The 16,874-nt window shown below is 42.4% G+C and overlaps 1 protein-coding gene across 3 annotated transcripts in view; it reads right to left on the bottom strand.

Moving 5' to 3' along the window:
* Positions 1-16,874, bottom strand: part of mctp2a (multiple C2 domains, transmembrane 2a) — a 32,487-nt gene that overhangs the window by 7,344 nt on the left and 8,269 nt on the right. For 2 of the 3 annotated variants that reach the window (XM_023264720.3, XM_035945686.2), the window contains 11 exons: positions 15,423-15,599; positions 14,583-14,713; positions 14,290-14,476; positions 14,017-14,110; positions 13,819-13,921; positions 13,621-13,723; positions 13,420-13,521; positions 13,224-13,298; positions 12,835-12,954; positions 2,971-3,090; positions 1,815-1,856 (listed from right to left, as the gene is read on the bottom strand). In XM_023264720.3, coding sequence (XP_023120488.2) covers positions 1,815-1,856; positions 2,971-3,090; positions 12,835-12,954; positions 13,224-13,298; positions 13,420-13,521; positions 13,621-13,723; positions 13,819-13,921; positions 14,017-14,110; positions 14,290-14,476; positions 14,583-14,713; positions 15,423-15,599 — 1,254 coding nt within the window. The remainder of the gene's footprint in view (positions 1-1,814; positions 1,857-2,970; positions 3,091-12,834; positions 12,955-13,223; positions 13,299-13,419; positions 13,522-13,620; positions 13,724-13,818; positions 13,922-14,016; positions 14,111-14,289; positions 14,477-14,582; positions 14,714-15,422; positions 15,600-16,874) is intronic. The other variant, XM_035945685.2, reaches the window with a different exon arrangement.

Raw genomic sequence — 16,874 nt, 5'->3', positions numbered from 1 at the left:
GAGGTTTACATATTTCCTTCCTCAAGGGGGAAAAGGGGGGATAAGAACATATTTGAGTGGTAATCATAACCTTCTCAGAGGGAAAAGCCTTCATTCACATGTTAGAGGAGAGACTAGGGGAAAAAAAGCAAGGCTTTGAAGTCATCAAATTTAACACTGATCACTCTTTAACCCCAAATATTTTTAAAGAAGACTTTGATAGGGTGTGTAAAGCTACACTGCTTGATCTAACTGCATGATATCACATTCAAGTGACAGCAAGACCATAACAAGACTTTCAAATAAGCCACTTTAAATTAAAGCTGACAGCTTAAAACAAACATGGGTGACTGCTTAATTAGTAAATGAAAGGAGATATTTCATTTCCTCAGAGTGTGAAAGGGCTTAGAAGGCTCATGGAAAACCTTTCAAAAAGCTTTAAGAGGCGAGGGCTGAGTTTGCAAACATGTGGCATATAGAGAGAATCATAAACCAAAGAGAGTGCCATTTCTTAAACTAAAAAAGTAAACATTCTTTTATTATTTACTGAAGTTTCAAGGTAAAGAAAAATGTAATAATCATCCTGTGAAGTGGTGGTATTAAATTCAGTGCATTAAGGTAATCCTTTCCAATTTAATATTCATAAAACACTGAATTTTCTGTGTCACTGCTGTTTGTTTAAGCACCAGTTTGCTTGTTCGTAGCAGATAGAAAGTCTGCTTTTCCACTTTGTGTGTGCAGACATATCATGCGAGTTTCATCTATGAATTAGCCCATCCTTTCATACAGGATTTGGTGGATGTGCCTGTGTTTTTAAAAGAAGCTGGCTTTTTTGTAGCCCCTGGTCATCACAACAGAATATATTGAGCGCATTATGGATATGAATCCTGGGCCTAGACATGCAGCACAAGGGTCATCGCTTGGAGGCTTCGCGTTAGTTCCACACTTCATTGCCATAAACCAATAATACACATCCCTGTTAACTTTTCCTTCTTTACAGAAAACAGTGGGATGAGTATAATTGAATATTATGTGCTGTGGGAAGTGAAATTTTCAGGCTACTTAAAGATTTCCTGCTGTTTTGTTTTGCGAGAGACACTGGAGAGATGTAATAATAAACACCATCATTTAGGATTTCTCTCAAACAAACAAGTGAAAATGACTGATAACCTTTGGGGCAGAGTATAAGTTTACTGCTGTGTTACTGCACTTTGTTCATTTGTTCTAGTAGTAAAAGGTCATTCTCGATGTAACTATTGCATTTAGACAATGATGGTACAAGAAAAATCTACTGATTTTATCCTCGACCGCTGTTCCGAATCTAATTGACGATGCTGTTTAAATTTGATTTATAGATTTTCAAAGGGCTCCAGAATCTCAGCGGAGTGCATCGCAGAGTGACACTGAACACCCAGAGGAACAGAACAAAGAGCTACATGCTACAACTGTTTCATAGATGTTGCCCTCATTTGAAATGCATGAAAATATTTCTATTCTTAGTTAGAAAAGAGCTTCTGAGAATTAACTGTCAGTGTGACTATGCTAAAATATTGACTAGAAACCTGCATGGCTTTCTACTTTGGTTCATTTGTATGAGAATCACAGCTATTTGCTGAACCAGGTTTGTGCTCACCAGAAGCACGCAGACACTGCTGTGTGTTTGATTTAGCCTTGGTTATTCACAATGAAATATTAGTAGCCACCGAGTAACATCACTATGAAATATTAAAGCAGTGTGTGTTAAAATATATATTTATATTAAAAACTGAAAAGTGATAATGTTCTACCACAACGTATTATCCGTTAAAATGTTAGAAAGAGACAAGATAAAATACCTTCTCGTCTTCCTCTTCATCGTCACCCATGGTCATGTTCACCTAAGAGAAAATAAAGGGTAGAGGGTGATTTCCAGCGAATGGGACATGTGGGCACTGGAGCATTTTTAACAAACACCTAGTAATGAAATTTTCTTTGAGTACATTCACCCCTATTGGGAGAGGCTTGTTTCCATAGAGACTGCATCACAGGGGTGACCTCACACAAAAGGAGAGGTGAAAAAGGGCCTTCCTCACAAGAGCACTGTCACACCAAAGCAATCTCTTTTCTCCACAACATAAGCACACAGAAAAACAGAAAGAGGAAAGAAAAACACATTTAATTTGGATGTTGTTGCCTAGATCACTTTATATCAAGTCATCCCTGACCCCACTGTGGTGCACACTGTGACATTGCCTGGGTACAGAGCTGTGTCATTGCTGGCCAGAGGGTCACAGAGGGGTGACAGTGTCTCCACTCTGGATATGAGGGTGAGCCTGGGCTTTAACATTGCCCAGGGACAGCATCTTAGCCAGCAGCCATAAACACAATGACTGGGCCACAGATTTTGCTTTGGGGAGGGTGTGTGAGAAGGCCTGGCCCCTGGCTGGCCAGAGAGAAGGCTTACAACACAGTGAAATTGGGGGGCAGTCAGAAGTGTGAACAGCATTAACCTTCACAGGCATGTGTAGGGCAAGCATAATTTCCATAACAGTAGATAGAGAGGAGATGGTGTTATGTTGTAGAAAGAACTATAGTGCAGATGTGCTGCAGACGATATCAACAAGACCATAAGCTATACATACATTTACAGTGATTTAATTTGAGTGGCTTCTTACTGCTTGACATTTTATTGGGTGCTTGGACACAATGTAGAAACTAGTCGAGCCAGCAGTAAGTCATGTGGAATGCTGCCACAACTGACTCTAGTACGGGGTGCGTTTTATAGAATTGCCCCTCAGTATACAGTACATGTGAAAGTGTGAGAACACTTAATTCACATTACGGTAAAAGTTTAATTTTTCATCTGTGTGTTTAAAAGGATTTCATTCAATCAGAGTTTAATCAGAGCTGGGTTACCATACAGAATAATTTTGCACTGTAAAAAAAACCAAAAACATGCAGCTGCAGATCTGCTTGAATAAATACAGAAGAGCTAGGCGTCCTTATACTCACCAGGTCCTGGTTGGAGCTGGCCTTTCCTGTAGTTAGCTGGAAGTAGTTCCAACCAATGAGCAGTAGCAGGAAGAGGGGTAGCATGAAGAGCTCCCAGTGCCACACTGTCACAAGGAAGATCTGAGGAGACAGGACACGACAGCATAACGCAAAGCACATCACACAGCAGCACCCTCACCCAGCTTTCAAAGCTCAGCAAACCTGTTCCCAAAACAAAATATATAATGGGTTTAACCACATCCTAAATCTCATGAAGAGCACTACAGTACTGTAAAGCCTCTCAGATTTGCAGCCAATGGCAACAGATTTTACTCCTTTCAGTTTGAAAGTAATGGACATTCAACTTTTAATATCTTGAAATCCTATTTGCAGCATATATACCAATAACACTGTGCTGGCAGAGTGCCTTACTGCTGAACAGTAAGTATGACATGGATAGGCATGGTATGCTGTCTTTTAACTAGCACATCAAATCCTCTTAGATTCAGAGGCAGCACCGGTCTCTGACGAAGCACATATGGCAATTGGAGAAGCATTTGCAACATTTACCCCCTCCGTGGCGATGATACTGAGAAAAGCCAAGACCCCTGGTAGAAATAAGATGGATCACACTGAATGAGTAATCCCTCATAATTCTGTAAAGGAGTGGTGCTAAGCACGTTGCACAACACCCACTGCATTTCACAGCAGAGCGCTAATTGGACGACTGCATTTAAACCCATTTAGTGACAGTCTAATGAGTCTGTCTCCAACTGAAATTATCTGGAATGTGTGAGAAGGATCACACCAGCAGGTTGACAGGGATGAAATAAAAACGTCCCCCACAGCAAACGGAAGCTTAAAGTCTATTATAGTGTGAATAAACGCTAATACACCAACATACGGTCCACTTTTATGTTCCACAGTCTTCTTGCACCATGTATATTGTCTCATATTTCCTATGTGTTTTCCATAATGAATGCATCTTTTACATCAATTACATCTTCTCTGCTTTCATGAAAAGTTGTTCTGTTTTTACAAAGTTAATTTCAAAGTACGCACTATAGCTGCTGCTATGCTGAACCCACACGATGGTAGCTCTGTGCAGTCTAGCCTCAAAAAGCTGGAGGCTACTTAGAGTACCAACAATATGTTCGAGTTAAGCCCGAGACAGGATGTGAAGCACTGAGGCCTTCAGGCCTCAATAGCAGGCCTGTAAACAGCAGACTGCTCCTGTCATAGCAACCATGCGGAGTCTGCGCATGTTGCTCTGGGGGTCAGTCTACCTAGTGCCACACCAGGCCTAGGTTCAAACAGCCACCAGGGAAACGTGTACCATGAGTAATGCAGACAACACTGTGGCCCAAGTGCCCAGGGCTTCACCACTGTTCTGCTTATTATCCCTCAATGCGACCTGGGAAGGGAGCGGGTGAGCCAAAGCATCAAGCAGGAACACAGCGGGATGACCAAGATGCAAGGAAATGAACAATATGAACAATATGTTACTGCTATTTTTTAAAGGAGCTCTTTCATATACAGCAGCAAACTAGAGCTGGTGAGGGATAAAAAGGTAAACAATGAATATGCATGATGTGCAGAGATAGCTGCAGTACATCTCCTCTCTGTTATGAATAACTTACGTCATGTGTTGTCACCTCAGTTCCCATGAGGCAATTCTAAAGCGACGCTCACCTCACCCCAGAGGAATTCTGCTGGCTGGTGGACAGGTAGCTTGTCATATTCCCAGTATTCTCGTAAAAAAGGAAAAAGAAAAGGGGGGGGGAATGTGCCTGGAAACTGACATGAGCCCAGCAGGAATGTTGAACCTCCTTGCCCTCCCTGCAAAAGCTGCTACATTAACCACTAAAGTCTAATTGCTTGGTCTCTGTCTTCCTGTGCAAGTCAACAGAGGGAGCCAATTCATTTCCGCCCAGGGAGCCAGCAGAGAGAATCTGTCACAGGTATTCATAATCGCCCACTAATGCAAATTTCTGCTCACCGCGTTCTGGCTCAGTGGACAAGATAAAAGCCTACAGAAATACAATGCCTTGTGTCTAAAGTGAGTGCTTAAATGAGGGTATAAACCAAAACTGTCAGAAATATCTTCTCAATTCCTCCCTCATGGTATGTCAACCCATGTGTTGGGGATTTACATGCTTTTTTAACACTAATAAAAACGATGGAGAGAAACATCTGGGAAAACCTCTCAGATTCCTTCACTCAGGTGCACAGACTGAAACTTTGCCGTCAAGTATCCCGCAGTAACGAGCAGCGGCAGGACTATACCATCCCCTTGTCTCTTCACATTCTACAGAGTTTCTGTGAAATGGAGACAGAACTAATTCCCCACTAAGTGGTTTATGTTTTATTAGCAAGCAGCTGAGTGATTAAAGGACATGTTGGACAAAGTGCAGCCTTTTAGAAGCAAGTGTAAATTCGTATAAAAAATAATCCACTTTTTAATTGCCACCAAAGATTTTCCATTTCGGGGTCTGACTGCATATTTTTTTCGTCTGTCAACAAATTACACATGCCAAGTAAAACCTTGAACTTTTCCAACACAGTAATGCTAATATGGTGCACAAGTGGTAAAACGAGCATTTATTTAACCAAAAATGACATAAAGAACCAAAACAAAAGCAAGGAAGGTAATAATTAATGATATACCTGAGCTTTTTGGTTACACACAGCAGAATTGGATAACAAGCGACTTGTAATTGAACAAGTGTTGGTGTGTCTGTCTGGGAGGAGTGTCTCTAATGTAGGAACCCTCCCTTGACAAACACCATTTAGCTGAAAAATGTCTGTATGATTATGCACAGGGTGTCTAGGGGGAAAAAAGGAATGAATTAATAAAACTATTAGCGCACGGTGGAGTAGATGATGGAGATGCACTCTCCTTAGCCACCTGTAAGCGCTTGGAGAAGGGGGCAACCCTGGGCAGAGCAATTCTGCCAGGAGGGTTAAGAACAGCCTGACAGATTTGTTTTATAGTGCCATTAATATGATTCCACTAAATGCATTCTGCGCCTTCTCATGCAGATCCCCTGGCCAGCAGAATCCAGCACCTAATAATAAAGCACTCAGCGATTAAAAGTGTGAATAAAATAACTTAAAGCTGAGCAAGCATGGCAGCTCCCACCACCCACACTCTCCCAGGAGAGGGAGAAGGGATCGCAGCAGGAACAAAGGGACAAAGACACCTTCTATAAAAGTTTCTACCATTCTGTAAATTGATTAACAGGGGGTGGCCCAATCTACCGACCTAAACCACTGACTGGCAGACATACTGCCAGACTGCAAGGCTGCCAAAGGCTCTCCTTATATACTACAGCGGACAACAAGCTATAAATACAGACATCACATCAGCGTAACACAAATAATACTGTTGATGAGGCAAATTAGTGTACTCTCACAGTACATGAGCCTTACAATCATTACTGCTTCTTTCAAAAAAAAAAAAGAAACACTGCTTTTTTTTTTTTGCTTTTTTTTTTAATGTGGTACATTTCAAAAATACCCTTATTTTTAAACTATGTACCAACCAAAAACATGGAAGATTTAATCTTGGCTCTGTCTTCACTACTTCTCTTCAGTTGCACTCCACTTGGAAAGCTAAACAAAGCGAGGAGAGCACCAGCCAGCATTATGAGGGTCAGTCATGGGGGCTGTGGACGGATGCCAGATTACGTGAACATATACTGCAAGAGTTTAAAACTGACTATAGGCTGCAGGGTTTGTGTCTTATTGCGTGCGGTTGTGTACTGTATATGTGGTTATGTGTGAGAGACACAAAAAAAGGCAGAATCACTGTATGTGGGTATGTGCAAAATATGGGATACAAAAATATTAAGAAATTAAAAACAAATCATGACTGTTAAAAAAAAAGGAATCTTCAAAAACTTGAATAGTCTTCACTGATGGACATGGTCTTTTTGTGAGTGAAATCATGGTCAGTAAATTTATCTGAATTACTTCCCTAATTTTAAAAAAATAAAAAAGATTAATAATGAATCAAAGGCGCAAGTAACAGCTCTACCCGTGCAGGTCCTTTTTTGTTTTCAGTCGAGCTGAAACAGATTCTGGATGAGAGGGCTTATGTCGGGGACAGGAGTGGCAGGATTAAAGTAGCTGTAAATGCAGAGCAATGAGACACGTCATTTTTGTTGAGCTTGGGCCAGTATGGGGACAGGCTTTCAGGGGGTGTCGGAGGCAGAGGAAGCACGGATAAGATTTCTCTTCGGGGCAGGTAGACTGTGTGGGCAGCCACAGTGCTCTGAGCTAACGCTGAATAAATATTTCACATACGCTCAGCTCAAGTCTTATCGACTGGGGAGAGAGAGAAAGCGAGAGAGAGGAAGAGGGGGTAAAAGACAGACGCTACATTCGAAACACAGAGCAATAAAATTGAGTATCTAATGTCCCTTTTCCGCAGGGCGATAGCAGTTGTGGCAGTTTAGGTAGTGTGATACAATTAATATTTCAATTTTTAAATCCAGTAGGGATATACTATCATATACTGTAATTAAGTTACTAAAATTTTGTGATTAGGTTTGTTCACAGTTTTTACTATTATTTATTTTTATAATTGAATTAAAAAAAACAACAAAAGCATAATTTTCACTCATGAATTTATAGCTAAATATAAGCATAAACAATTACATTCCTTGGGTAAATTTAAAACTAACAATAGACTACAACACTGGTGTTATGTAGTCTAAATATTGAAAAACAGTGCTTGCTAATTTTTTAAAGTCGTAAACAAAAGGTTAGCGGCAGCAAAATGATAAGCAAATGCCACAGCTTGTAAGTACGCCTGCACAGTACCGTGCAGTAGTGATAGCTCTTTATCAAAGCACTCAGGGAAGAGCAGCTGTGTGAGGAAAAGCATTAGCATTTGCTCACAGGGCCAGCTCTGGCCGTTGTCTCCCTGCCTGTCTGACACATGCCAGGGCCAGAGTAGCGCCAGTGCGAGGCTGGAGCGGGGCAGTCAGCGGGGGCCCTGTGGTGCCTGTCAGTGGTGGCTACACTGACCCTGCACTCCGGCACTGGCCACTAGTGTTTAATCCGTGTCGGGAGCGTTAACACTGAGCGACCTCCTGGGTGACAGATCTGCCATGCGAGCCTTTTCCCCTGAGGCGGTGGAGGAGGAGGGGGGAGTGGCATGGACTCTCTCTCGCTGTCAGCTCAGCTCACACACGTTAACGCGTCGGGGCCGAGACCAGCCTTGAAACAGCCACACACAGAGGTGGACAGGTCGCCGCCTCAGCTGCATGGAGAGAGGTGTCCTCTGCGAGCAGGAAGGTGGCGAGTATGTTAACGGCAGTCATTATGATACGGCACACACAAAGGGGTCAAATGCAGAGCATACTTCAGCTAGGCTGGAAACATGCATAATATGAAACAACAAGGTACAACAGATGCAAAGATAAAATACTGCTTTCACCAGTGTCAACACCTCTACTTATAAACACTTAAAAGTTAATTCATGTTGTTTTATAATGCTAAATAGCAATGAATAAAAAAGGATTTGGTAGAAAGTGAATCAAATGTTTCTCAACTTTGAACGTCCTAAAACATAAAAATCTGAACAATTTCATAGCAATGATAAAATGAATATTAGCAGAGAAAGCTTATAAATCCCAATAATAAGGTGACTTGTTCCAAGGTTACACATTGCATTCAGCCAGCCTCAAGAGCTGTCAACTGACACGCAGCCACCTGAGGGCAGCTAAATAATAATACTGTGTTAAATCGGGAGGCACTGCTGAGTTGTTTGTGAGTAGTCGCAGAGGATCATTTAATAATTAATAGATCTCCAACTTAAAAATTATGAATACACACATCGCCGTCACTGCTATCATTTTTTTCCAACTAGACACATTCCCACTGCAGTCCGTGAGAACTCCCACAGCCAAAAAGATGGAGAGTATAACCCCCATGAGACTGAAGAAACCCACTCCTTTAAGACCTCCAACTTTTTCAAACAGAGAGAAAACAGATGCAAAGCAGGAACAAGGAGACAATTCACAGGCGTGCACAGTCCTCTTGCTGTTCTCACAAAAAGCTCGGCCACACTGCAATGCAGTAAACCACAAAAGAGCAGATCCAACACTCACAAAGCATCTCACTTTCAGGGACAGTGTTAACAAGAACAATTATGACAACTCTGATTATGGCCTTGATCTTGGCCGGGCTGGTGTTCTGGTTAATGGCCCTGACTGCTGTGGCTCTACACAGGTGGTCTCCCGAGACCTCTGGAGCCAGATCTGACCCTGTCCTGCCCTCATCTGGGGAGACGATGATTCTATCAGCCCCCAAAAAGCACCCGTTGCAGCTGCCAAGTGTGTTTACAGCTGCACCGCATCAAACATTCATCAAATGCCATCTTTACAGTGTGTGATGTGAGGCAATCAGCATTTCACAGGCTGTCAAATGATGTCTAAAGCAGTTGCTACCTGGCAGTGTCAAAAAGAAAATGGTTCAAATACTCACATAAGGTATACAGGTTTCTTTCTAGTCTAACTCCTGACAGATGAGGTACCTCATATGTTAAAATATTAATTCTACTTAAATACTTAAAGCTGTCTAATGACAGCAAAGCTCAAAATCAGCTTTCAAGTGTAAATGATCCTTTTTCTTTTTTTTTTACCTTTCATCCATTTCATCTAAATCAAAATTGTTCTCAACTTTAAACTTCTGAAACAGATTAATTTGGCTCGCTAATACATGCTCATTTAGCTTTTTTCTTCATCTTTTTTTTTTTGGGTGGAAGAAACTTGTGTCTCTTGGTCTAATGCACAGAATGGAGGATTTCACTCCAAGTTGTTCCCACGAATGGCTCCTGTTGGGAAAAGTAACTGATCTGATCTCTTTAGCGCCTCTGTTCATGTTTCTTGCAGTGCTGTAGCTCCATCTACAGGTGGTATTCTTGTGTGCAGCAAAGAACTCTGGGTGACCCCTCTGCAGTCACTGCTGATGTATAGCACATTCATCTCGCTCAGTCTTAGTGAAAAACACATCTAAAGGCAGTTATTTTATGAAGATTTTAGCTGTCACATTTTTCTCTCTCTTAGAGAAAGGAACATGCTGTTGTCAAACTCTTGAAAAGCGCAGATCCTCAGCTCATTACTGTAGCATAAACAAGAAGAGGAAAAAAAGAATCTAAATTTCTTGTTTGTATTTCCATTCACTGATGAAAATGTTTATGAGGATTTGCCAGAACTTTGTTTAAATGCGTTTTCTTCTCCCTTTTTTTTACACATACATACATACCTAATTAGAGAGACTATTTTAAAACTGCAACCCAATGGTGGAAAATTGAAGGCAACTTCAAATACTATGGACTCTGCTGATGAGTTTGCACACTCAAAACAAGTAACCTCCTGCACTCACAAACAGCAACAATACTGGAACTCTTCCTTTCCTGGCAGAGTTTCCTCTTGCGCACACAAAAAAAACTTGGTAAACCAGAAAAGCCGCTGTGCAGCTTTCTGATGCCACTCGTGAGAATCGTCTTACTGTATAGAAAACCAATGCAGTCTCTTTTTTACTCGCTTCACATGAACCAGAGCGGTGATCCCTCATGCAAAATTTGAATACCTTACACACCACACACCAACAACCACTTCATAATGCATACATGAATCTACATAAACAGGATAGCAATGCAGGCTGCATGCTGTGTGGAGGTCAGAAAATTGGCCTGTGGGACTGAGTGATATAATGGCTAAGTATTCCTGGTAAAGCACTACGTGAGCATCCCGCAGTCCCAGTAAAAACCACAGCAGTGGTAATGCATTACAGGATGTATATAGTGTAAAAGGGTAGGACTGGTCTGCCTGCATGATAAATAATGTATTGTAATGTATATTAAAGCTAGACCCACCACTGCAGTGTTTCCTACTGGCATACCCTGAGAAGCCCTGCGCTGCCTGCCACTGTGGAAAAGAGCAGACACTAGTGGTATAATTATGCACATCTGAGAGGCAAGCAGAGGCCATCTGTCAATGTCTGAATCAGTTACCTTATTACCACTGCCTAAAGATATAAAGACAGGAGTGGGAGCTGCTTTCATTAAACCACATGGTGGCATGCTGCTTTAGAAAGCTCCAAACACTAACTTAATTGGAAATGATGACTTGGAGGAGGAGAAGTGACTGTACGGTGGACGCCCTCGGAATGGGCAGGGGCACGAGTGTGGATATTGGCACGGCACTGGGCTTGTAAAGACAGACAGTCAAGACCTCTCCGGTGCCCTCTCTGACTGTCGGGCGGTAACGGAAATTCAGAGTTTTTCCTGTTGCAATATTTACATGTGATTTGCATGTTTCATTGTGCTTGATACTTGTTGAGAATATAATGAATCATTGAAAAATAGAACTTTCCACTCTCTGAACTTTCAGTCTGCTGATGAGTGGGTGATGAATAACAGTGCCAGATTCACTCTGTTTGGGCAATTCTCACCATGCACTTTTGACATTTAGACTATTTGAAGCACACCTCATCACAGACAAAGGCGGACTCTGACTGCTTTGTTACTATGTGCTGTTAAACATATCAACCAGTGTGTTGGTGTCTGAAAAGAGACCAGTTGTTTCAAATAAAAGGAATTATAAAAATTACCATCTTCACAGACAGGGAACACATTCCATACAACTGACAAAACAAAACAAAAAGAAAAAACTGTGACGCACAGTTGTGACAGTTACACTCATGATGAGTGCGAGTCTTTTTCCTTCATTCTAAAATCTCTATTTGTGTGCTACACTCCTAAACAGCAGGTGGAGTAGAAGTGGAAATGAAAGATTAGAGTGTACCACCGCACACTCCCATCGCCTGCGGAGGATCTAATTATAGGTGGAAGAAGATGGCCCCATCCCGCTGACCTGTCACCTGTCAGCCTGCCTATCCTCCTGCTCTCCTGCCCAGATCCATGCCTGCCCGCCTGCCTCCAAGTCTCTCGCTATCTGCCCGCACTCTTAGTGAACTGTCTTCCTCTTTCTTTGCTCCAACTTTCTTTCCCAGATAGTAGCCTGCCTCCCACTCTATCCTTATACAATTGCCTGCATTGTTCTCTGTCTTCCTGTCTGTGTCCGCCTGTCTGTCTGTATGCTGTGCTGTTCTAAAGGCTGTGATACACTGAGCCTGGCCATTGCCTGGGGGGATTTGCACCTCAGGATCAGTGAGAAGGGCTTATAGAATACACCAGGTATGAATTGCATGTCATCCTGAGACGAGTAGACAGAAGAAAGGCGGTGAAAGGAGAGTTCTTCACACACCCTGTCTGTGACCGCTTCCTCACCCTGACACAGCGCTGGCAGGGCTTTCATGGCAAGTGTACACTCTTAATCATGACATTACATGTGCTGTACTGCGGGGGATTCACTGGGTGCTTTAAGATTATTTAAGCTTAGGACCCAAGATCACATACCCTCATTAAAAACAGCTAAACAGAGACATTTAAACAAGGTTCAAATCTCAGAGGCAGACTGTCACTGCTCCACCCAAGGAAGCTGAGACTGTGATCCTCCTTACACCATCCCCTGGGTTAGGAGGCTTTGCTAAGAAGTCAGATGTACAAACGCTCAAACCCCACCCCTTCAAATACACTCTAATGTCATCAGAACCGAAGGAAAGCCAAGTGGGGTTTGATTTAAAGGATAAGTCACATCCATCACATACGAATGGGATAAAAACAGAAGGCAGCCATTGTTTTTCATGGGAAAAAGACTTGCAGGGAGAGAAAATGGCTAAACCAAAGATTCTCCTCAACATCTAATTCACATAAAATGAAAGAGTTAAAACTGGGCTGTGGTGAAATGGGACAAAACTTGTTCGCCCCAAGGCTTAAAGAGAGTTCATTAACGTGAGGCAATGACTTACCAGAAAGGCTATTAGACTCCGTTGCGTGCTCTCCCACTGAAAACAGCTTTTAATGTACTGTAACGTGTACAGAACTGCTGTGCTGATTTTTCGAACCCGGTATATATTCCGGGCAAGAACCTAATGGGAAATAATTGGAATAAAACACTAGTTTGTATCATTTGATACTGGACATAATGTTTATGACTTTGCAATGAGGTTGAACCAGCTTTACAATCTCTTACTTGCTACTTATGAAGCTAAAGCCAATTAAACTAATTACTTTGGCTATGACCAATCTTAACTAGATTTGTTGTGGCCAGTTTATTAGAAGGATGTTAGGAAAAACCTTCTGGCAAGCTTTTTTGTTCTATCTGCTAAATTCTGAGCCAAACATCAATAGAAATAACCTTTTTGGAGAACTTCAGGTTTTCCTCCATTAATTTGGTCTCCTTTGGTTGGAAGGTTTTGATTCCAGCTCTGACCTGGGGCAAAGAAAAAAAGAAAAATAATACTTCTGTTTAACTGCACTTTTGCTTCACATTCTATGATACAGAATGTTGTCATCATTACAGGAAACTTGACCAGACTCAGTTTGATCTTTACTTTGTTATAGATAACCTCCAGCACCAGCGTGATGGTGCCTTTAGATGTACTTCCCAAGTTTTCTTTCTTCAAGAACAGACATATTGGCTGGCCATTCTGAACCTTTAAGAAATTCAAAATACAGCATGTTTCTAAATGGACTTTACAATTGATTAATAGTTTGTTTATCAGACATCAATAGTTTAAAATGAACAAACTTACAGTCAGTAGAGGAACGGCCACTTTCCCCAAAAAGTTTGGGGCTTTGTCTCCATTTTCATCAAGGACAGTTAACTCTATCACATCATGAATGTCCTTAATTGGGCTGCAAATAATAGTTACACAAATGTATTTAATGTTAAAAAAAATTACCCCAAAACAGGATGGATGACTTCATTTTTTTCCAGTTGTCTGACTTACAGAGTAAAGGCTTTGTTCCACTCTGGATTGACTGTCTTGTAGATGGTGTGAGTTTGAAGTTTACAGTTGCCGAGCTCAATAACACATAAGGGGTTGCTTTTTCCTGCAAATGACAAAAATGTGTTATTACTTAACGTGAAGAAAAGATCAGGATGATGAAAATAGAAAACATAAAAATGAATAGCTGTTACAGATTACCATTGAGATCTGTTGCAGGAAGATCATTTGCTTTCATAACATTGACCTGAAGGAAGCCAACTTCTCCCACACACTTGTGAGAGTTTTTTAGGCTCTAAAAAAACAAATGTGATGAAAAGCATTATATTCAAAACACCTTTGACATGGCTAACAAATATAACATACAACTGCACAATATGTAAGAATTATAGTATTATTATTGAAAACAACGATCTGTATACAAAAGGATCATTAATGACAAATGCAAACTAAAGGGGGAAAAAAAACACATACAAATTTCTCCACAATACTGTCCCTCTCCTCAGACTTTGTCAAAGGAGCTGTTTCAACGTCAGAGATGGAGACTCCCCAGCAGGGTCTCAGGGTGACCAAAAACACGAGTCTGCCTTTTTCTGGGTCCAGCACATGAGTGTAAAACTGTCTCTCATTAAGTGGAAGTCTCGACAGGTCAACCTCAAACCTGAGACGCAAAAAGAAAATCATTTCATTTTAACATATAGGACTAGCTTGCTCTGTAAAGAAGCCAGTAGAAGCAAAATTAACACTACCAACCAAGAAATACTCACATTCCCCATGATTCTTCACCCTTCCTCCCTCTCTTTGAGAACAACTCCACCTGCAGAGGTTCCTGGTTATCTTCAAACTGATTGAAGTCAAACTGCTCTCTCCACTGAGGATTCGCCTGAATGCAAAGGTTCTAAGGGCAGTAAAGACACAGATTCAGTGCATACAGTAACGTGGAAACACACATGCACACAGACACTTTGACGCAATGTCAGGTTTAATGCATTATCGGACTGAGCAGCTCCTGCATGACAGGTGGATTAAGTCTTCATTCAGTCCAACCAGAATGAGGCAGGAAAGGAGAAAGAGAGGTGTGCTGTGTGTGCGTGTATCTATTTGTGTGTGCTTGTATGTGTACACCTCAGTAGCCACTCTGGGATTGTAAACACTGACAGCTTCCAATTAGAATCAGCTTTGTTCAACAAACAAACAAGCAGAGAGGAAAGCAGAGAGGTTTACAAAGAAATGACACGACAACACAAGACAAGTGCACCATAGAATCATCAGGGGGGAGGCCAACAAGTACAGGTAGATGAACAGGGCATGCTGGGTATGCAAATGAAGGCAATGAAGCCGAGCACCCGAAGCACAGTGAGAAGTGAGTGGCAGCCTTGCCCAGTCTAATGAGCTGCCTCTGCCATGGCCCAGTGAGCCAAGGTGGAGGTGAGTCACTGACAGGCACCTGCTGGGAGAGAAAAGCCAGGAAGTAAGAGATAAGGGCTAGGAAGAAAGTTAAAGTATAAAGAGCAGACATTAAACAGACAGAGGAGCATGAGAAAAGGGAGTACTGGAGAAGTGCGAAAAGAGGAAGACCTAAAAAAAAAAAAAAAAAAGGCTCCCACCTTGCTCTTGTACTTCTGATCACCGAGGCGAAAGCGGACGTAAATGTCACCCTGACCATACTGCGGCAGGTCCTGTCCCTCCACCAAGGTGATACCGAGCACCCCAGTCCACATCTGGTTCTTCAGCTGATTCTTCTGTGCCTCTGCTGGACGTGGAGATGGTGTGGCCTGGTTCTGCTGCAGGGCAAAGATGTGCACTGACAGAGTTATATTTTATAAAGCACTGTGCGTGGAAGCTTCGTGAGCTCCTCTCCTTTTACCTGCTCCTGCCTCAGCCTTGCACCTCATCATGTTCACAGAAAGCATAAAAGTAGGACAAAGGTTTATACTATGCAGTGCATCTCTGTTGGAGCACATTAGCACATCTCTACTGACAGGCAAGCCACACCATGGAGGCTCCTGGAAAGAGAGGAAGAGAGGGACGTCAGCGAGCAGCCAGATGTCCCTGGCTGTGACAGTCCCACTCATCACTGGCTCCCAGACTGAGTGTGGGGAGGCAGGACACTTGGCATACTGCACCAGAGACAGCAGGCAGCAGTGAGTAATGATGCAAACCACACAGCTCTCTCATCAGCAAATTATGCATACATGCAGTATATATGGCCAGCATCAGAGTTTACTGCATGTTGGCAAATCCGTCCACTTTAATTTAACCAGAGAAACAACTAATCTTTTCCATTTAAGCAAAGCCATTCAACTAACCAAAATATTGTGCTTTCGAGAACTCTTTCAAAATTAACAGACAAGCCCTGCAAATAATCCACCTCTCCTGCCGTGTGTCACAGAAGGAGCGAGAGAGAGGGAGGCCTTGATATGTTTCCATGTTAGAGTTCCCGTGAGGCCGAGCGGTGATAGGCCAGGGCTGTAAAAACAAACAGCACAGAGGTTGTGTAGGGCTGACTGTAATTAAAGAGCAGGAGCGTAATCTGCTCTAGCCTCTTTGATTGCCCAGCTCCTTCGGCTGCCCCGGCGACGCCGCTTCAAACGGCCCCACTGCAACTCCCCTGCCACTCCGGCCCCTCCTCATCACTACAGGGTCACAACCCACATTGCCACCCAATCCGGAGGGGATCAAAGCACATCTCTGGGACCTGAATTAACATGGAATACCACAGGCACAGCCCTATAAATATCAGCCCCTTCAAAAGAAGAGGAACAGAGGGAGTGGAGGAGCGATATAAAACAGGCCTCAGCCAAGTCATCCCAAGTGTTTATCTTGGACACATTTCTATCTCAGCGGCCAATAAAACAATTCCACTTAACTGTAAGTGGCCCCTAAAGAGAATCTATTCCTGGTCCTAAAAGGGCTGTGCGATTGCTTCCATATGGTGGGACAGCATGGGGACAAGCATGATGAGCTCAGACCCAGGTCCATTTGGCTGGTACCTCAGCACTGTCCATCCACAGCTGTGATATTACATCCTAACATCTGGGTTATTGCCCGCTATGCCT

Source organism: Amphiprion ocellaris, chromosome 3 (genome assembly GCF_022539595.1).
Source record: "Amphiprion ocellaris isolate individual 3 ecotype Okinawa chromosome 3, ASM2253959v1, whole genome shotgun sequence".
In the NCBI taxonomy this organism is placed as follows: domain Eukaryota; kingdom Metazoa; phylum Chordata; class Actinopteri; family Pomacentridae; genus Amphiprion; species Amphiprion ocellaris.
This window is presented reverse-complemented; position numbering and strand designations above follow the sequence as displayed.